General features: G+C 37.3%; 1 protein-coding gene across 1 annotated transcript in view; it reads left to right on the top strand.

The window, feature by feature from the left end:
* The window catches only part of epb41l4a (erythrocyte membrane protein band 4.1 like 4A), an 87,225-nt gene that overhangs the window by 51,199 nt on the left and 13,202 nt on the right, over positions 1-22,824 (top strand). The window contains exons 7-14 of the mRNA XM_017710771.2: positions 7,821-7,908; positions 8,062-8,150; positions 8,504-8,567; positions 11,862-11,953; positions 17,049-17,126; positions 18,103-18,218; positions 21,660-21,741; positions 21,841-21,924. Coding sequence (XP_017566260.1) covers positions 7,821-7,908; positions 8,062-8,150; positions 8,504-8,567; positions 11,862-11,953; positions 17,049-17,126; positions 18,103-18,218; positions 21,660-21,741; positions 21,841-21,924 — 693 coding nt within the window. The remainder of the gene's footprint in view (positions 1-7,820; positions 7,909-8,061; positions 8,151-8,503; positions 8,568-11,861; positions 11,954-17,048; positions 17,127-18,102; positions 18,219-21,659; positions 21,742-21,840; positions 21,925-22,824) is intronic.

Raw genomic sequence — 22,824 nt, 5'->3', positions numbered from 1 at the left:
CCAAAGTCTAACCCCGAAATTTTAACTTAAAATAATACATATATTTTTTGTATTTTGTTTTTTTTTAAGACCTTTTTGATTTCTTTTAAAGTGAAATTGAAAGATTTTGATTTATCATGAGTTTACTTAAAAAAAAACTTTTAAAAATAACAGACATTTTCATGACACCACCGAAGCACTAATAGTTTATAGCAGTGCCTGCGCTTCTCCCTTATGGCCAAATGGTGAGCCGTTATTTTGAAGTAAATGTGTCATAAAAAAGGTTGAAATATAACATTCTATAACATTAAGAATTGTCACTTCTGAAACTTAATTAATTAAGTAAACGTTTTTGTGATTTAAAGGAAAATATAATGATTTTTTGTGTGTACAACTTTTCAAAGCTGGGTTTGCAAGTTATATATTGGCTAGCATTTTTGGTGATTCTCATAGTTAAAATTGTTAATACTGAAATATTTGATAAAGTTTCAATAGAGTTAGGATTGTTTTGGTAGTCCAAGCCAGTTAACAGTCCAAAATAGGTTGCAGGCATTAAATTCAAAATCAGTGAAAAAAGTTTGCAATAAATAATAAAGTTTATCTGTTTGAACATTAAATATCTTGTCTTTGTAGTGTATTCAATTGAATATAAGTTGAAAAGGATTTGCAAACCATTGTATTCTGTTTTTATTTATGTTTTACACAATGTCCCGACTTCATTGGAATTGGGGTTGTAGACAGCTCAATGCACTTAGAGAAGAACTCCACCTGCCAATGCTGTTATGTCAGGTAATAGATGGCCATGTTGGCTAGCATCAAGCTGAGCAATGGGGGTCAGAGGCACGGCTATCCTGCCCGCCCAGAGAGACTGAGGCCAATTATGCTCCATGTTTGTGTTCTTAATCAGAAGAGGAGAAATTTTATTGTGATTTGAATTTGATGTAAAATTGTTTTGTGCAGTGTCATTTTATGGACAGAACAAATCTGTTAGATTTTCGTCATGTTTTCATCAATTCATGACATCAAAACAAACAGAAAAAAGGCAGAAAGTCAGAATCAAAGCTGTAATTGTAAGTCAATGTGTTCCAGGCTTCAAATAATGATTTCGTAATTACATTTGAATCAAATAGCAAAACGAAAGTAATAACTTCCAACTTCTTTTTAACAAGGGGTTAAGATTCCACCCCTTCTCTGTCTGTTGTGCTCTGATCGGAGTCACTGCTTGCCCTCTACAGTGAGTGTGTGATTCATGACTGTGGCGTTCATTGGACTGTTGGTACTTGAGCTTCCTCTTCAGCTCTAAATTGCCTTCAGTTTTGAATCATTACCAGTGGGCTGCTTCTTGATGTGCTGGGGCTGATGGGAAATCGGTGGAGGAGTATTGATTCCTCACCCCAGTGTCTCAGTGATGGATGAAGTGACACTCTGAGGTCTCTCATAAGAGCAGCAGGCCGAGGGAAATGAGAGAGCAGCGAGAGGGGTGGGGTCGTGAGAATGAGAGAATGCGCAGAGATCAAGAACGTGAGTTTGGATGTGTGGAGAGGAAGAAGTGGAGGGGTGTTCAGGGAAAAAAGGAAGAGAAAGTCATAATTGAATCCGAATCAATGTAGAGGTGGCACAAAACCACTTTTCCAATACTGACACCAATATTTAAACCTTGAGCATTGGCCAATACCAGTGCAGTACTTTCTCTTCAAACCTACTTTAATGAATTAAATTGAAGGACACCTAAAAGCAGGCTATCATGCTTAAACTATTCAAACATACTACTACCCAACAAGAAGAAATACACAGCTAACAGGTTTGTTCGATATTTCCCATTTCCATCTCTTCCAAGTCTTTTTATTTTGAGATGTCAAGCTATGCATAAAAATATACCAGAAACACAGCTAGTTATTAAAATGGAAGTGCATCTGCTCCGTCAGACGGACGACAAGAAAAAATCCAGACAAGCGTATGGTGTGACTTAAGAACAAGTATTCAAATTGTAGGAAATGTCAATAAGTATTCAAAGCCTATAAAGTGCTGTTTTGGCTTTAACCTCTTCAACTCCTCGAGACCACTGGTGGTTCCAAATTCTTCATAACTTTCATATTTCATAAGCTACATTCAAAAGCGGGGCGTCGTATGAGGCTGTAACTGTCTTCTTTCCAGTCAAATAGATGGGTGATGTAATTTTAAACTTTTTAAACTATCTTATAATAAAATTGTGAACTCACAATTTTTTGTCTTCTGAAAGTCGACGCTTTTCCACAAATCTGGGCTATAAACTATAAACAGATGGCGTCGCTCCAGAACGATGAACGATTTAAATCTACACTGTATCCTTTATAACTATATAGAATATGTGTAAGCTTCCTGTCATTTTGGATCATAAACACACCATAATATAACATTTGCAACATCTTCCTGAAGACTTTTTCATATACCCCGGTTTTATCAGATGCTACAGCAGCAACTTGATTTGGATTTGATTCTTTTATACACTTTAAAAATCTAACTTTTGCTACAGTAATGTTAATTTGCCGCATATTTTGTTTTATTTCTTAAATAGCTTTCACATAGAGTGTGCAAAAGAGTAATATGTGTTAGTTGTCAATGTTGGACTGAAATTGAAGCAGTTTTTCACAGAGCATGATTGATTTCTGTGGACTGTCATAACCACTACAAGCTTCTAAGTGACCATGGACAAATACAGCCACAAGTGGTGATCATTGGGGTCCAGTGGTGGATGAAAGACACAAATCCTGTACTTGAGTAAAAGTACAAAAGTATTTGCCTTCAAATGTACTTAAGTATCGAAAGTGGAAATACTAAATGATTAAAAAGACTTTAATGTCCTATCATTTTTGTAAGAAGACTCACTTCATGAACTCATTTTAGATGAAAATCCTCCAGCGTCTCTCTTGGTAAACCAGTCTTTTAATAGAATGTCATTAATTAGTGACGCTGACGTCTATTAAAATGATCATAAGCACAAAACACTGGCAACCAATTTCCATCAGGTAGAACCGAGTGGCTCTGAACTTTTTATAAACAAGCAAAGTTTTAGTTTAAGATTTATTTGCAACTTAGTCACAAGTTTAAGTTTAATAAAAACTTGCTTTAAACTCAGGATCACAAATGAGCTTCTTTACTATGTTAATCTGTAGGTTTATGTTCATAAACATAAACTAGCCAAAACTAATTTACTATAAAATGAAATGGTGTTTGTAGAAATTCAGAAAAAGACCCGTCAGTCACGACTGCATATGTGGACATATGTCTATATTGTGCTCTATTTACACAAAGTTAGGTTAGTTCATCATTTATGTTGAATAGACTCTCCCAAAATTTGATGCTGTTGAACTGTGTGCTGCACTGGGTCAGTATGACCAACAGGTTGATACAAGCTCAAAACAAACTGAGCGCTGTTACCTGATTGGTGTTCTTGCTTCATGCTACTTTCGTTTTGACTTGTTACGTTTTTGTACACACAGAAACCAAAAGGATCATCTCAAAATGTAGTGGAGTAAAAAGTCAGATATTTGACTCTGAAATGTAGTGGAGTGAAAGTAAAAAGTCGCCCAAAATGGAAAAACTTCAGTAAAGTACAGATACACAAAAAAACTACTTAAGTACAGTAACTAATTACATTTACTTAGTTACTGTCCACCAATGTTGGGGTCCAAGCATGACTAGCCTTATAGACTTATAAGCTAGTATTGACTGTCACACTTGTCATGCTGCCATATTGTAAACAAGCCACCAGTCAATGTGCCGATAACAGGAGCGATGTCAGTGCTTGTAGATTCAGTGGTTATACAGTTAGTTGATGAAGCATCTTGACAAATCAAATATAGCCACAGTGCTCTGCGTGGTTCATGGGTGTAGGACCACAAAATGCTTTTACAGTATCCATCCTGTCTGACATCATGAGGGGAAAGCGCATGAAGAGCTGCAACAGCGAAGGAGAAATTTTTAGATACTGAGAATGAACAGGAAACTTTTTCAGTCATAATGTTGTATGAAAGTTTGCTCCCATCAGTCACAGATAGGCAGTTATTATGAATTTTGAATTCCACATTTTCGAGTGTTGAGAGTTGTTCGAGATTGACAGTTGACATTTGCTGATGATTGAACTCTATTTCTCCCTATTTTTTCTCCTGAGATCTCTTATGCTTCAGCTAGACAGTGAAAACAGTTAATAGAAGAAGATAATATCAAACTAAAACTGATTAACACCAGTAAGCATGGTTACATACTTTAGCTATTTTTGCGATCACAGTCACATTTGACAGTGTAGTTGGTGGAACAAAAGACAGAATGATGCTGACCTTTCCACAGACCAAATAATTGTATAATTATAGCAATGTATGTGTTTTAGCTCCTGCAGCATGCATGCAGATGCCATGTTTATAGGTAATTACAATGACAGTGACAAACAATCAGGACTTAAAGATAATTTATCGATTTGGCACAGATCAGTCCTCCAGCCTCCAATCAAACTGACCTTTTTATGTCATGATTTGGAAGCCATAGCCCTCATTGACTGCTCATACACATAATGAATGTCAACAATATGACCTTTTATCTAGGTTTTGCAAATACTATCTGCAGGTCTTTTATGAAATAGAATACATATAATGGGGCACAAGTTTTAAAAGTAAAATCCATTTATACAGTGATTGTACATGAAAGGTCTTAATAGACGATGTGTGCCAAATTTCTTATTTTGGTGTCTGGCTGAACAGTAATGATTATTTTTCATGTTAAAACCATAAAAATGTTCTCGCAGCAGCGGCTGGGAGCAGGACTGGTATCTTGTCAGCTTTTTCACACCTCATGAGTTTTCACGTCTGATATAAACTGACAAAATTATTCATGTGACAAGTGATTCCAAACATTTGAACAGTACTGTAAGTGAGACTTAGGTTATTCGTTTCCAGCCCGAAATGGCTCACTCTTCTCTTTGCAGTGGCGCGCGAAAGCCAGATGAAAGGGGCCGAGTCCCTGGAGCGGCAGTAAATAACTCCCTACTGCGCAGTGCATTTATAACAGGGCATCTGCAATCAACCTCCACTCCACCCAGCCCCGCGTGGCCTGCGCCAGCCTGCTCACGCAGGGGGAATTCACACTGCATACAGAAGCAGAGGATGTGATCTGCCCTGCAGGGACTGAGAGGGCATGTTCTGGATAGGGAAGCAGGGCGGGAGCTGTGGAAGGATATGCGTGTCATGAGCATATATATCACACTTTAGCATTAGCACGCCCCCGATCTGTCATAGTCCGTGTGCTTCAAGGGCTGTAGTACATGTCAGAGGTTTGGTGTAAGGTTTCAACAACTAATCGACAGTATTGATAACACCAAAAATCACTGGCAACGAATCATATTACTGATTACAAATCACATCACGTGACTGAAAGAGGGAAATATGGATAACGCAGTCTAGAGGACACTTCTACATCATCTAAAAACATGGTTTCCTGTAAGAAGGTTCTATCTAGAACTATCTATAGCATGTTCTCCATCAATCTAAAGAATCCTTTCATGATGCAAAATACCCTTTAATCATGGAAAGAGTTCTGATTTTAAGTGTGAAGATCACACAAACTAACTAGCAGCACACACCTTCATCCCGAAGATAATATACATCCTCCCCAAGATAATTTACTGGCATGTGTGGTGAAAAAAAAATCATGAATTCTGATCTAACTGCTTCCAATCCATAAATCCATGCAGTGGCCCTTCTCATATTTATATACAACATACTGAGATCATCAGAGCAAATGCTGGACTCCCTAAGTACCTACCTCTCCTACCAGCATGATGAGGCGCTCCTGGAGCTGGGCGTTTCGATGCCAAAAATGGAATTATGAACACAAAATATACAACATCTACATTGTTCTTTGTCTTTTGGGTTACTTATTAAAAGTATTTTAACACTGAAATACATTTTAGCAGTTTTTTTTTTTTTGGTGGCTATGTTCTCTTTTAATTCTTTGGATTTTCAGCTTTCACACTGAATGAATGCACTTATGAAAAAAAGTTACTGTCATCAAGTTATATTGGCTTGCAGTGTACTGTCTTACGTTTGTATTGGTATGTTTTTAGAGATTTTTAGACTAATCTTAGATCTTTAATTATTGGGATGACCTAGAGACATGTAGCCAGGACACAAATCATCCAAGCACTACCATTCAAAACTGTAGAATCACTTGTCATTTAAAGGAGTTTCGATATTTTATGCAGTTTAAATAGTGTAGATTTAAACCAGTTTAAACAGAAATATTTCACCAAAATGTTCCAAATTGGAGGCACAGAAGGTGCAGTATACCCATCTATCCATAGACCACTACACTACTGCTCACATGGCCAGGAATCAGATCTGTGTACAGTCTGGGACCACATATGAAAGTGGCTTAGATATGATTTGTTCTGATGTAAATCTGTAAATGTTAATGCAGCTAGAGTTTTTTTTAAACAGCGTAAGAATGAAGTTATGAGGTTTATATCGTGTTGTTAAGATTATGAAAAGCAGAAATTCAGCAATACATTTAAACGCATGACTGGTACAATATGTAAAGAGATGACAGTTAAGAGTGGCTTTATAATTACGAGTGGCTTCATAACTGTTATACATGTTTCAGTGCACGGTGGTCATGGTATGACACTTTACAGAGTTTGGTATGATGTGTAGAATGTTTGTGCGCAAATCTTTGAAGGAGGAAGTTTAAAGCTTGGCCTACATTTGAGTGTCTGTTAATCAGTAGTAGGAAGGCATTCTTTTGCAACCTACTAGTTACCTGAATATGCTTGAAAGAATGCTAAAAATGCTGGAACCTACATTTTGGGAGGGAAGGAATGAGTTAATGATTTACAGTCAGGGAACAAGTTTAAACAATATTGTTATGTACACATTTTAAAACTGCTGATATGACTGTTTAAAATAAGTGACTTTTTTTAGATAAATTAATATTTGTATGAGTGTCTCAAGAGTTATGTTGGATAATGATAATAACAATGCAATTTTCAAACATGTAGCAGCTCAAAATGCTTTACAGAGAAGGAGGATGTTTAAAAACATAAAAGCAAAAACACACAATATAAAAAATAGTGACCGAGGTGAAATAACATAAAATATAAAGTGAAAAGGCAAAAGTTTGCATCCATCATATAATATGTAGTTTATGCAGGGTTAAAGGGGGCTAACAGACAGACAGACAGATATTCACTGAGGTACATAGGTACCTTTACCTTCAGAGGAAATTGAATTATATAATTTTGTTTCATCAGCTGTAAAAATGTATGTCCCTGATTCTGATCACATTTCTGAGAGGTACCATATAAGCAGGGGTCCTAAAATGGAACCTTGTGGAACTCCACAAGAAATACTAAACTTTGTAGATGAATTATTTGGTAACACAACAAGAAATCGACCGTAGAAATATGATTTATGATTTAAATATGATTTAAATATGATTTAAATATGATTTAAATCATTCTAAAGCCTAGCCAGAGAAGCTGCCAAGTCAGTGGATGAGAATGTTGTGATTAACTGTATTGAATGTTGTACTGACCAGAATGGATGGTTTTATGGGAATTGACACTAAGCCTCTGGTCGCAGAGAAACAGATGGACTACAGTCTGTAATTGTGGAGCTAAATAGTGCACCTGTATGGTAAGTTGAGCTGACAAACAGTGTAGAAACAAGGAGTACTTGGTATACTTAATGAAGTGGCTGTTCAGTGTATATGTGTGTGGATAGTCATCAGAACAGTGTATGAGTTAAATATCCTTGCCAGTATATAACAAAATGATTCTAATAGCTGTTCGGTAATGAAGGAATGTCTCTTTGCAGGGGTCAGACTCCTTCCGAAGCTGAGAACAATTACTTAAATATCGCCAAAACACTGGAGATGTACGGGGTGGACCTTCATCCTGTGTTTGTAAGTACAAACGGCAATAGTCCATAATAACTTCACTTACTATTGTCTTTAATAATATTGCTGAGAGACTCAAAACCGTACATCACATGTTTGTCTGCAGGTTACAGAAGTAAAATTAAGTTTGTCTTTTTATTTTTTCTCTTTATTTTTCAGGGAGAAAAGCAGTCTGAGTATTTCCTCGGCCTGACACCAGTCGGAGTCGTAGTTTACAAAAATAAAACCCAAGTCGGGAAGTATTTCTGGTAGGTGAAATAGAAGCTATATTTGATGGAGCATTCAAATATCATGCTTGACTACCTTCTACATTATTTGCATACAGAATATATTCTTCACAGTGCTTTCTGCTTGATTTGGCACCACAAATAAGAGCCATGAATCTGCCCTTAGCATTCAGGGAGTGGCTAGTTAATTCAGTGGCTCTGTCTCTGTTTGCCCTGAGCTTTTTTGTGAGATATCGTGTGTTACTTACAGCTTGAATACTCATAAGTTCAGGCACTTGCATAATAAAGCATTATGCATATTTGCATATTGCAAACTAAAAGCAGATTGTAAAGCTAATATTAATCACTTTTTATCATTTGTTTGTATATTTCAGGCCAAGAATTACAAAAGTGTTTTTCAAAGAAACACAGTTCGAGCTGCGTGTTTTGGGGAAAGATGTAAGTTACCCATTAACTGCTAACTAGATAATATTCAAGTGTGAACTGTTTTGTGTTTTTTGTCTCAAACCAGTTTGCTAACTGGTGAAGCTCATAGAAGCTCTCCGCATGTCAATCCATCCATATCTCGTTGAATTTCTGATTATTTTCCTAGTAATATTTTAAATGTTGAGATGATTCTAGTGGGAATTCTTTATAGTTCCCCTGGTTAAGTCCTCTGCCCCTTATTTATTGAATTTCTTTCGTTGACTTACGTTGCCCCTTATTTATTGAAATTCAGTCAACATAGAATTTCTGTACCCTTTTTTTTCATTTCCTAGGAGATATTTCTGAGGAGATATACAAGATAATCGACTTGCAAAAGAAAGGGCAAAGTCAATGTAAAAAAAACGGAATCTAACAAAACTGGAATTCAAATATGTTTTTAAAGATATAAGGAAAAACAGGACCCCACAAAACTATTCAAGTAGGCCTGGTAGACCACCAACACTGTTGCATCAGATAAACAGTACTTAAGCTCTTAAAATGTCCAGGGCTACAGGGTATTTAAGTCTTTTTAGTTACTGAATAATAAGCCTTCATATGTTTAAGGGGTTAAAGCTTTCATTTTTGAGAGAGAGGAGAAAATCAAGCTCCACTCTTGCTTGAGATCTGAAAAGTCATCTGTACATCCTTCAGCTGTGAGAAGAACACAGTGAAAAAATATATAGCTGTCAAGAAGTGGCAATTAGTCCAATTTTGTCCAAAGTTCAACATCACAGAATATGTTTGGGGTTATTAAGATTGTGAGAAAATAAAGTGAAATGAGTGAAACATTGTTGAAACAGTTGTTGAAGCTTCAGTGAAAGGTTTGACTGGAAATTACGTACATGAATGGTGGTCTCTGGCTTTTGCATGGTACTGTCAGCTATTGGGCAACAGTGTGATTGATCTTGCGTTACCATAAATTAAGCCAGGGTTACACTACATCATTTTTAGCACAATTGGAGGTGACTGTCAGCACAGATGATCTGGTGGAAAAGGGGAAATGACTCAATCTGGAAAAGGCGAAATGACTCAGTCCTAGACCTATCAGTCTAGCTCTGAGTGATTGTGGCCTTTTGATATTTTCAAACATGTTTGATTTTTATGATTCGAAATATTTTTGAGTCCCATAGTGAGAAGGTCAGAGAACAATTATCAGAAAGATAGTATAGAGAGAAGACAGACAAAGGGACACACTCTGCTTGTGCAGTGGACAGCAGAGATGGAGTATCTGCTTGTGAGACATTGATGTGAGTACCTCTATAATGCATGGAGCAGACCTTCACCAATTAATAGTAAAATGCCTCTCCAGCAATGGAAATGAGTGTAAGGTGCTGCAGTTGGCATATCTACTGAGCGCTGAGGGTTACAACTCATAACATACATTGGTCTATATGGTCATTCCAGGCACTTGCTGTGTTGTTAAGAGGTTGCTATGGTATTCCAGCTTGATGTACGTGGTGTACTGGGAGGGGGTTCAGTTGTCAGTTGTGTCTTTGTGTGTGAGACAGATGTGTTTACACTTCTATAACGTGCTTCAAATGAACATCTCCTAGAGTGGTTTATGTGATTGGATTTGTATTAGTTTTAAATACATCTTGGAAGCATTTACACTTGCATTTTGATGTGGCTTGGCCTCCAGATATTCAAGGGTATCAAGCGACCAGGTGAAGCCAGGGTCTTAGTGTATATCACTGTGACATTATGCGGATGATGTGACATCATCTTATAATTGGTAACATGAAACTGACTTTACTTACTGACCACAGAAAAGGCACTCCTGCCTAACATCTATAAGCCCAATTCCCAAAAAGTTGGGATGCTGTGTAAAATGTAAATAACTGTAAATAAAAACAGAATGCAAATCTCATAGACCCATATTTTATTCACAATAGAACATAGAACACATATCAGATGTTAAAAGTGAGACATTTTACAATTTCATGAAAAACATTAACCCATTTAGAACTTGCTGGCCACAACGCATCTCAAAAAATTTGCGACAGGACCACGTCTGCCATTGTGAATGATGGATCATGTCAATATAAGGCTTCTTCTTTGCATGATGCAGATTTAACTTGCATTTGTGGATTGCACGTTGAACTGTGTTCACAGACAATGGTTTGTGGAAGTGTTCCTGAGCTCATACAGTGATTTCCAGTGCAGAATCATGCCTGTTTTCAATGCAGTGCTGCCTGAGAGTCTGAAGATCACGAGCATCCAATATTTGACCGTTGACCTTGTTCCTTGCGTAAAGGGATTTCTCCAGATTCTCTGAATCTTTTAAAGATACTATGTACTGTAGATGGTGAGATATCCAAAGTCTTCGCAATTTTATGTTGAGGAACATTTTTCTGAAATTGTTCCACAATTTTTAGATGCAGTATTTCGCAAATGCCCAGAGAACCTCTGGTAAACTAAGCATCTCTAAAATGCTTTTTTTATGCCCAGTCATGAGAGTTAGTTGCAAATTGGTCCTCCAGCTGTTTTTTATTAGTACCACTTACTTTTCCAGCCTTTTGTTGCCCTGTCCCAACTTTTTTGAGATGCGTTGCTGCCATCAAGTTCTACATGAGTTAATGTTTTTGATGAAATGGTAAAATGTCTCACTTTCAACATCTGATATGTGTTCTGCTGTGAATAAAATATGGGTCTATGAGATTTGCAAATCACTGCATTGTATTTTTATTTACATTTGTTTACATTTTATATCACATCCCAACTTTTCATGAATTGGGGCTATACAGTGTAGGTCATATCAGGTTTATGTAAATATGACATATACTAAGCTATACAGTCTAATAATGTTTCACTCAAGAAAGTGTCATGAGACAAACTAATGTCAGAAAAAATGTTGTCAGTTGGCCTTTAGGTCAAATAATGCCAACTGTGTTTTAGTATTAGAGTTTTTTGTATTAGGTGATAATGGTGAGATTTGGGATTTTGAGTGCTTGTTCAGGGCTGAAACTCATTATGTGTTCACTGTCAGAATAAAGGTATTATTCAGGTATACCTGCTATGCAGAGAGAGTCTTTATGTAGTGGTTAATAAATCCATAATTGACCTCAGACTATAACTTCCCTCAGGCCTCAAGTGAGATTTCTCTAAAATACCCATCCACTTCCACCCCCAAGGGCCAATTTACTCTTCACATAAAAGGGGTGATTCTCTAAGGACTTGCCTTTAATGACCCGGTGCATACAATCTAGTGAGAACATGCTAATAAGGATTATTAATTCCCGAGACATTTTCTCTTTGGCCTTTTTGCAGGGCAGCGAAACATCGTTTTTCTTCGAAGCTCCCAGCAAGACGGCTTGTAAGAACCTTTGGAAGTGCTGCGTGGAACACCACACCTTCTTCAGGTAGAAAACCAGTTTTGCGATGTGACCTGTGAACTTATTAAGTGCCTTTGTGTGTCAGCATCCAAAGACTTGTTACTTAGTTACGAATGAGTAAGGGTGAGGACTGGAAATCCTCCATTTGAGTCTGTTGAGTCTGAGGTTAAGGTGCCAATCTGGGATTGCTGCAAGAGGTAGAACAGGATTTAGAACTTTAATTATAAAAGCTTTCAAACAATAACAAAATTATACCTACCTAAACATAAAATATGTAGATTTCCATCATCTTCAGACATCCTTGTGTAGCTGATTAAGCCTGGTTGCAATTATTTGAGCAGTTATTTGATCGCAGTTACTTTCCACAGATGTTAGCTTTTACAATCGTAGGTTTTGCAGCAAAAAAGAATGTGAATTGGATTTGCCATCCATTGAGTTGAGGCAAGCTGAAGAAAGCAGAAATCACATTTATTGAGAAACATCAAAAATTCTATCTTCACACCTTTAGAGGACAGCGGTGAGTAATGTTTCTTTCTGACGCCAATTTGGAACTACTAAGTATCGATTGCTAGGTTGCAAGATAGCCAATCAGCCAATTTGGTCATATTAGGCTTGTACATTTATAGTTATGTATAATGAGCAAAAAAGACTTTAAAGACCCAGCACAGTTGTTTTTTCATCATCCTTCAAAAAATAAATATTTCCATAATTATTTCCCATTTCCCAGGAATAGCTGTTTCGTATTTTCCTTTTTCTCTGTCGCCTTTTATTGTTCTGCTGTCCGGCCATGGACACATATTCATTAGAACCTTTTCATCTACAGCCACTGCATCAAACATAACAGCTCAGTTCTTACGTCCTACCTTCAAGTATGGCCCAGGCTGGAACCTGAACCTGAATCAGAAAACCCTGGCAGTCCTGTAGATTCTCAATGGTGCTATTTAGGGTCAATTGTGTTAGCTAGTTCATTTACACCTCCATCAGCTAGTAAGCTGGGCGTTGTCGGTTGTTGGATATGCCAGCACAGGGCTGCGCCTATATCAGCACTTAGAACAACGTTTTCCGCCATGTTGGGGTAGTTCATGCCAAGTTCAGAGAACCTGTCACTCAAAATCAGTTGACCAATAAAGAGTACAGATGAATGCCCTCCTCTAAGACCCACCCACCATGAAGATGGGCTAAATGCCAGGAGCAAAATAAAGATTTCAGAATCAAAAGAGCAATTCCAAAAGTTCCATCAATAGAAAAAATGAAAGCACTGACTGACCAGGTGAGTAATACATTTATGTCAAAATGAATGAATATCAATAGCAATGTTTTTGAAAAATTCATTTGATTTAACTGTCATTATTTGTATTTGCAATATATTTTGAATACCGTATAATTTATGCACTGCTCAGTGCACATAAATGTTGAATAAGTATGGAGTAATACAAGTGTGAAGATAACCACAGTCTTCCTGATAATGAAGAAAATTAAGTAAGAGTGAAATACACTGTGCTGGGCCTTGGATTGGATTAGTTGGCAAATATTTATATTGCAACTAATCATCAGCTAAAATGTACGGTCGTGATAGGCCTAGAACAGTGTCTGATATTGGTTCTTGCGACGGTGCAGTTTCAGCAATTCCGGACAAAGTTGGCCTTTTAAATTCAGCCCACTCAACTCAGTCAGTCTGCCTTTGGGATTTTATATGGACCTTGTCTTTCAGATGCATCCGACGTACTTTTTTATACATGAATACATCTCATGATTGTATGTTTCCTGAGCAACTCTACATACTTTCTCTATCAGCTTGACTTTGTTGACAAGTTTACTTTTCATGTTGAGGTTTTTAGATGGACTCTTTCTTCAGAAGTCTCTTTTAGACCCCGGGTTTTTTTTACGAAGGCCCTTCTTTTGAGTGAAAGCTGGCTGTTGGGAAACACTTGCTGCAAAAGCTCCCCCTCTCCCTCCGCTCCCCATCCCTCCCCAAGTGGTCCTAAGTGTTTGTGTAATCAGACCAGACTTACGTTGCTACCCAAAAGAGCCTTAGAGGCCACCGAATGCACGAGGCTCAGGGCTTTTCACTGGTAATCCGCGTGTGAAACCCTGGCTCCAGGAAGCTGAGAGCAGAAGGGTCAGGAAACAGGGATACTGGAACAGGTTAACCCCCCAGTGCAGGCCTCTGTCTGAGGAGAACATATTTATACAGTAGCATTTAAAAAAGCTCAAAACCAAAAAAGGCTCAAAAAAATCTGACCAAAACTCACCTCTTGCCACTGTTTTCAGTGAGAATAGTGTGTCGATGGAGAACACCGATACATGGCAATGTGCGAAAAAGACACCTCACAGCTAGCTTGATAACAGCGCTATAGCTAGCTATGATGAACTGCTAAAAATTGTTCTGCTAACATGAAGTATTATTGTATATTGTAGGTAAACATAATTTTGATAAATGTTTCTTCAGACCTTGACTATGTCTTTAACTTAATGCTTGAAAATAAACATGGATATAACAGTAAAAAGACTGCATTCATTTGTTATCAGTACAAACCTTAGTAAGCTAGTCAGGTTAGCACTGCACAAGAAATCAGCAACACATGTCAGTGCACTTTTATGGGTATCAAAATGTCACTACAGGCTTATTTGTCAGAATTTCTGACAGTATATATTCTTTGACATATAATCATGTACTTGAATACCTGAATGTGGCTAAAGCTCAAGTGAAATACGGTTGAAAAAACAGGATTAGCAGTGATTATCACAGCTTGTGTTGCTTTCAAGTGGGAATCATCCAGCGGTTTTCAGAAGAAAAGCATATTCATGAGGTTTAAATGAGATATAAAGCAAAAATATGGAGGTTGTGAAACAGTTAGCTAGCTAGCTAGCCTCATTTAGTTTAGCCTAATTTATGAATGTTTTTTATGTAGTAGAAATGAAATGTGCTTTAATAGTTCATGTTTAAAATGAACATTACCATTATGTTTATACAGTGAGTTGTTGTTGATGGATGCTTGCTTGCGCAGCCATTATGACCAGTGGCGCTCACAACTTTCACAACAGTTCGTATTGTACTGAAAATTTCAACATATGCGACTTAGTCATCTGCCTTTGAGGGGTGTTCTTGTGGCTCCCCAACTGGGAAACTTGTTTCTCTTATAAAAACCAAGACCACTTGAAAGCCTCATGTCTCCAAGGAAGAGATCAGATACATGTCAGATATGGGGAAAAATCGTACTTGACTGCTTGTCAGAGGCTTTTTTGACATGTAAATCTTTTGGGACAGGGACAAGCAGTGCCATAGACACAACACTATTCCCTTCTTAGGTCAGTATATACAGATAGATTGAAGATGTCTGTATTTTTTTGCTTGCTATACTAATCAGGCTGGCTTTTAACCCTGCACTGCAAAAAGTAAAATTATCTTAAATATAGTCAATAAATCTACAGCTCCAGTTCCAAAAAAGTTGGGTTTTTATAAATAAAAACCAGAATGCAATCATCTGCAAATCTCAAAGGCCCATATTTTATTCACAATAGAACATAAAACACTTGTCAGATGTTGAAAGTGAGACATTTTACCGGATCATGAACATTAACTCATGTAGAAGTTGATGGCAGCAACGCATCTCAAAAAAGTTGGGACAGGGGCAACAAAAGGCTGGAAAAGTAAGTTGTACTAATAGAAAGAGCATTTTAGAGAGTCTCTCAGAAGATAAAATGGGCAAATGTTCATCAAACTTTTGTCCCAACTTTTTTGAGATGCACTGCAGCCATCAAGTTCTAAATGAGTTATAAATGAGATATTTTTCATGAAATGGTAAAATATCTCACTTTTCAACATTTGATATGTGTTCTATGAAATCATTGCATTCTGTTTCTATTTATATTTATTTACATTTTACACAGCGCCACAACTTTTTCAGAATTGGGGTTGTAATATTTCTCCTGTTGAGATTGTAATTAGAAGTAATTTTATAAAGTAAAATTATCTCACTATATTGGCAGATAATTTTGCTTGTTTTAAGAAATATGCTTGAAACAGGCAAAATTATCTGCTGGTTATTTTATGTGAAAAAATTACTTAAAAAAAAGTAAAAAATTCTAGAAATAAGCTGAATAGAAGTGCACAACCATCCCAAAATTGGGAAATATTATACCTATTGACTAGATTTAAGATCATTTCACTTGACAAGATGCTATTGTTGCAGTGTATACCTTGCAGAGATGAAAGGAGGCAGTAAAAACACTTCCATTAAATATGCTGATGTACTGTAGCTACAGAATGAATGAAGGGTAGTAGTCACTAATGCAAATTCAATTTTTTTCATTATTAGCATAGCTAGCATTTTTTCACTGACCATTTCTTTACTGCAATTGCATGTACAGCGTTCATTGGGATCTCAGCTCTGAATGAACAGTAATAAAACCTATATAGAAGAATTATTATATGCAGACTGCATACCTTAGTTGGAGCTGAGTTTTTCCATTACGCGTAGGCTTTTAACTTTTCTGCTGCGTGGTTAAGCAGTGCTCCTTTTGCAGAGGTGCACTTTAAAGCTATGAATTTTAATAACAGCCAAAAGCTCTCTGTAGTGTTTTTCAGCCTATAATTCAACTCATTAAAATAAACTTCTGAACAGCCGGGCTCTGTCTCAGAAGTATAGAGACACTGTAAGGAATTGAATTGTGCATATTTTGTCTCCAGGAGCACATTTCAGAGGTATAAATGTGTGTAATGCTTCCTAATTGAATCACCTTTATAGGCACAATTAGAGGATATTTTTTGAAGCTATTCTGTTTCTAGCAAATTTATGTACTACTGATTCTGCCATAAAGAATTTATTGGTGTTGAAATCTTCTACCCTTGAAATTAGTCTGCTATATCTGAAATTATACTTATTTTAAAGCCACCATTGATTTTTGACGGTTCATGTAATAAATACCACTGTTCAGTCCTGTTGTTAGGCAGTAATTGCAAATTAATTACTTGCAAACATTGCTGATATGAACAATCCATTAGGACTTGGAAACATAATTTGTCTCTGCCCTCCATAAGATTTTTATTTTTGAGCCTCAATAATGCATGAATATTTCACACTTTCATCTTGTTCCACTAAATTATTAAATGTGTTTTTAGAATGCCAGAAAATGACTCCAACACATTGACAAGAAAGCTGTCGAAACTCGGCTCTCTCGGTTCCCGACATCGTTACAGGTTAGTAACTTTAATTTTTCATCCAGACATTCATGGAGGGGGAGGACGACAATGTACTTTACTGGTGAAATAAGGAAGTTCATGAATAATAATATGGTCTGTTAGAGTTCTCAAGCTAAAAGTTAGCCTATACAATATAATATTAATGACTGGATACCTGGGTAATACACATTCTCCTTTTGTACAGCTTTTTACACCTTTCTTTTCCATCTACTGGACAAAAGTCAGAGATCATTTATTTATTTTCTTTTCAAAATCGGCGTTAAGTATAAGTTATTCTTTTTTTTATTTTGTTGATTGATTTTAAAGGTTTTGCACTGATTCATATGATGACAAAATTGAGCGCAGAACAAAAACTACAAATACTACAACAATTCAATATCAAGGATGAATGGAAATAAAGACACATGGACAATCAGACTCATAATAACCACCTGGATGACCTGGAAGACCACCAAAACTGCCCCCATCAGATAAACAGTACTTAAAGCTTCCATCTTTGAGAGAGAGGAGAAAATCAAGCTCCACTTGCTTCAGATCTAAAAAACAAAATCTGCATCCACTCTTTCACAACTTAACGCTGTGGGTCCCAAAGGATATGTAGCTGCCAAGTAGCTGTTACTGAGTTAGAACAATGGACTGACCATCCCAGAGTCCAGACCTCAACATCACTGAATGTGTTTGGGATTACTTGTGTTGTGAGAACTGCCCTGTGATAGACTTGCGACCTGTCCAGGGTGTATCCTGCCCCGATGACCGCTGGGATAGGCACAACTAACTTCCATTAATTCTGTTGTATTAGCTAAATACACAAACTAGACACCAAACCTGTCTTTGCTGATTGACTTGACTGGGGTAAGAGGGAAAATTGGTAAGTTGTTAAATTTGGTGGCAACTTAAACCACCTCTTTAAGAAGGTAAGTTATTCCCAGTGCTATAAGAAAACTGAAGTGTTCCTTACTATTCCTTTTCTCAGTGGGAAGACAGCCATGCAGATGGGGAAGGATCAGTCAGTAGGTTTGCCCAGGCCGGACCTGGAGGTGGTGCGGACCCGCAGTAAGACCTACCCCAAGAGGAGCGCTCAGCCCACAGGTTAGCAAATCTACATGATACCAACCTACTCCGAAATCCTGCTGCACAGTAAACATAGCACATTCTCACCATCTGGCATAGCTGTTTAAATTAAAACACTTAACTGACAAAAGACAAAAAATTCACATTCTGACATGCTGCTTCTGACACAGGTGTGCGGTAATCCTGTTGTTCAGAATGTAGAACCTGCTGGATGTCGTTCCAGTTCCAACCAAGATAATTATATCAATTGTGAGATTAGGTTCACTTCAGTAACTCCCAGGCATGCGTGGAGATGAACACACTTACTATCTGGCAGGTCAACAGAAAGCTGGTTTAGTGCAGATTAAACTAATTTCAGCCAGAAATGTGCATGGCGGCAGTGCCCGTAAAACAGGCAAACAGGAAAAATGGAGATGGATGGCCTCGATGCTTAAAGTGTATTTAAAAAAGAATAATTTTAAAAAATCGAAAAATCAAATTTACAGTCTGTCCTCTTATCTCAGATGTAGGCAGTCAACTTAGGTATGTATGTCCACAGTTTGACATCTTTAGTTTTGCCTTGAGGCCTGTGCCCAGTAAACAAGTTACTGTGGTAACAGCACCAATGACTGTAAAAACATACACCGATCAGGCATAAAATTATGACCACCTCCTTGTTTCTACACTCATTGTCCCTTTTATCAGCGCCACTTACTGTATAGGTACACTTTGTAATTGTACAGTTACAGACTGTAGTCCATCAGTTCCTCTGCATATTTTGTTAGCCCTCTTTTACCCTGTTCTTCAGTGGTCAGGACCCCATGGATCCTCACAGAGCAGTACTATTTGGGTGGTGGATTGTTCACACTGATGTGGTGGTGGTGTGTTAGTATGTGTTGTGCTGGTATGAGTGGATCAGACACAGCAGTGCTGCTGGAGTTTTTAAACACTGTCCACTCTGTTAGACACTCCTACCTTGTCAGTCCTTGTAGATGTAACGTCAGAGATGATAGCTCATCTGCTGCTGCACAGGTTGTGTTGTGCTCCTATAGAGTAAGTGGAGCTGATAAAACGTACAATGAGCATAGAAACAAGGGGGTGGTCATAATGTTATGCCTGATTAGTGTATTTACTGCTCGTTTAAACGCTGTTCAATTATTGATTTATCTCATGCATGTCATACATCACTGTGCCAGTACCAGCACACTTCTGTCGAAGCATTCATATGGATAGTCCAATATAGTCCCCTGTAGATTCTCTACAGAGGTTCAAATTATTAACTAGCTATCTGCTGAAACTCAGTTGATTCCAAACAGTGGTGGGGTTAGGGTTAGGATTTGGACCAGGGTTAGGGCTAAGACCAGGGTTGGGTTTAGGTTCTGGGTTAAGGTTAAAAGTAGTGTTAGGATTAGAGTCAGGTTTATAGTTAAAGAAAATGATGGTCAATTTAGTAGATATTTAGTTAAATGCAACTTGAAAGTAAATTACAAAGCATCTAAAATGGACTATCCAAATAAAGTGATACCTTAACATAATTTTTATGTATCAAATCGTTCTGCCATATAGCAATGCAGTAAGCTGTGAGAAAGCTGAAAATGTCAAACAATTTTATGATCTGTTATTCACAGCAGTCGACGATCGTCTCATTTGCAACACTAAATGAGCAACCGCTAGCAAATTTATGAATCCTTAACTCCCAAGTGTTGCCTCATCAACAGACACATCATAATCCAAAACATATTGTCTTGATAACACGGCAAGAGTCAGAGATCAGTTTAGAGTCATGCGGAAATAAACTCCTCAATTCTAGCCTCTGTTGCTGTGTGTCAGTAACTCATACAATTATTCTGATGGTTGGGGGGAAAAAATGAGAGTGTTACCTTCCCAAAGAGACCAAGATCATGACTGTAGTCCAAAGTATGTGGGAACAGTTCTCCTTTTAATTAATAGGTTAAAAATGTTGTATGTTGTGATGTCCTGCATTATCAAAACTTTTACTGTACCCAACATAGATGAGATTGATGTAGCTGTTGAGCTGCACTGGTTGAAGGCTGAATCCAAATGAGAAAAAATGCAGATGCATTCCATTCTTATTACTAGGCTGATTACACTATCATTACTAAATTAAAGATGATAGTATTCTGTAACAATAACTGAGCTATGATATTATGTTTATTTTTATTTAACAAAGATTAAGCTTCAACTCAAACATTATCACTTTCTTTGCTTCCACATCTCTCCAGAGATCGAAACTATCTCAGGATTACCAGGAGAAAATGTTGCTATTATTATTATTGTTATTATTATGCTATTATGCTTCTGGACTCCAGTGGATATACTTAGATAATAATAATTATATAAACACTTATGGCAACACTTTTTCTTAAATCTGAAGTAGTTTCAGGAGCACATAAAGTGATACCATGTGAGCTGAAGCCCTCAAAACCCAGTTTAGCCATTTGATATGACTGTACCCATGTCCTACTTTCTAATGTTTAGTTTATAACACTATGTGACATACTGTTATCTATAAAAAGCAAAACTAAAACTTTCATACAATCATTCTTTGGCTGACTGACTACATGACTGAATTAAGGACCACTTGTGAAAGTGTCATTCCTTTTTTGCCAAACTTTCACATTAAGAGGGCCAAAAGTCTTTTGTTGGTGGGTTTCTAATCAGCAGTCTTAAGCCTAATTCAGACGGAATTAGTTTCCCACAGACAGATGGAGTAATGGCAGTTTACCGCAGGATGTCTAAGTTTCTGACCAATTCACATGGGATTAGAAATCTTAGTCTAAATGATGGGGATCGGAGTGGCTACTCGATTTACGCAAAACATTTAATTTAGCCATTTACCTTAACCATTTCCCTTGATGTCTTACGTGAATTAGCAACGCTGTCAGATTGGGAATTCACAGCAAACAGGAAACATCACCACATAAAATCAAACTTTTTTTCTGTAATTTTGCATATTCTGAGTTGTGTACGCGAGATTTGACAGTAACGTTACATATCGGCTTGAATTTAGCCACATAAAACACAAGTAAAAGCTTCTTTGATTGCCTCCATGCGTAGTAAACTTCATTCATCAGTATGTGATAGCAATTTTTCCACCATGTCAATTCACACAGGATTAATATAAGCTGAGGTTATTTCTACCATTCATTTTTGGAAAGTGAAAAGCGCCAGAATCTTTACTGAAGCGAGAACGCAGCATTTGGGCTGAAATCAGTGAGAAATGATGGTAAAATTTACATTACCTCACCTCCTCGAGTAAAACTAATCCTGTCTGAGTACTTTAATCTGAAAAAATCTGATAAATATTACCTGTTCTTAATGGGCTGATTTTCTGACCACAGATCCATTTATTCCAAGTGTACCCATCATGTGTCCAGAAAACTAACCAAGTGATTTAGTTCTCTGTTACAGTAATCTATATGTGGAATGGTGCTCATACTCCCTTAACATGTCTTCTAGGAATGAACAATGCAAGCAGGAAGGCAGGAAATTCCCTGAGTGAAGGCCAGGCTAAAAACACCACACTTTCCCCAGCTAAGAGGTACTGACCTAATACACACTGTTTAATAAAGAGTAACAGCTATCTAACTTCATTTTAATCCATTTAGTATGATCTGAAAGACCTTTTCATTTGTTCAAGCCCCAAAGCATCCAAGACAGAGGTCAGTTCAGAGGACCAGCCAGGCAAGCCCACTGCACCCTGGGACGAGAACGCACCGCAGAGGTAGAGACCTGCTTGTTTACTGTGTTTAAGGATGGATAAAGATTGTGATAATCTTGCCTAAATGCACACCAACATGTATAAATTCACAGGCACGCAAATACCCGAGTTGTCTCGACACAGGGATCAAGAGCGAGGTCAAGTGGATTTTCCCTCCAACCTACTTAAAAATTACAGTACAATGAACCAGACTCATCTGTATAGCGTTTGTATAATTCAGCTGCTAATATGTAGAAGTCATTCAGAGGGGTCTGATGTGAAACGCTCTGTTCTTGAGGAACTTAGTGACGCAGAACTGTTCACAGTGGTGGTTTTGGGAACCAGGTGTCTAGATATAGGCTGAAAAGGCCCATATTATAAACTCTATTAAACTTTCATAACGTACCATTCACGACCAAATCCATGTAAGGAAAAATGGTTTTGAATTTGTTGTTTTTGTAATGTCATGAAAGCCATTTACGTATCTCTGCCTTTTCAGCCTACAGGACTTTAATTCTGCCCATTCATGCTGAAGCTACAAGGAGTGTTTCAGCTTGGACTGCTTTTTGTATGAAACATAATACAGGGCAACCAGTAAGCACAGAGCTCATGTACATATATCAGTGTTAAGCACAGTAATTAAAGAAACACTTAGTGAATACTAGAGGGTTAAGAGAGGTTGGAAAATGGTTGTGTAAGAATGAATTATGACTGTTTATAACAAAAGGTAAAAAAAGGAAAAATAGGATATGGGACCTTGAATGCCCCTAAAAAGCTTCATTACTGAATTTAGCAACAAATCTGATACAAATACATGATTCCTGCTTGTTTAAGGACAGTTTTGAGAAAAAGGTTTTGGCCTAAAATGTATTTATTTCATCTACTGATGGTAGAGGGGTATGTTCAGGGTGTTTTAGGGATAAA

This window comes from Pygocentrus nattereri, chromosome 18 (assembly GCF_015220715.1).
Source record: "Pygocentrus nattereri isolate fPygNat1 chromosome 18, fPygNat1.pri, whole genome shotgun sequence".
NCBI classification, from domain to species: Eukaryota; Metazoa; Chordata; class Actinopteri; order Characiformes; family Serrasalmidae; genus Pygocentrus; species Pygocentrus nattereri.
The sequence above is the reverse complement of the archived record's forward strand: the minus strand, read 5'-3'. Positions and strand labels throughout refer to the sequence as shown.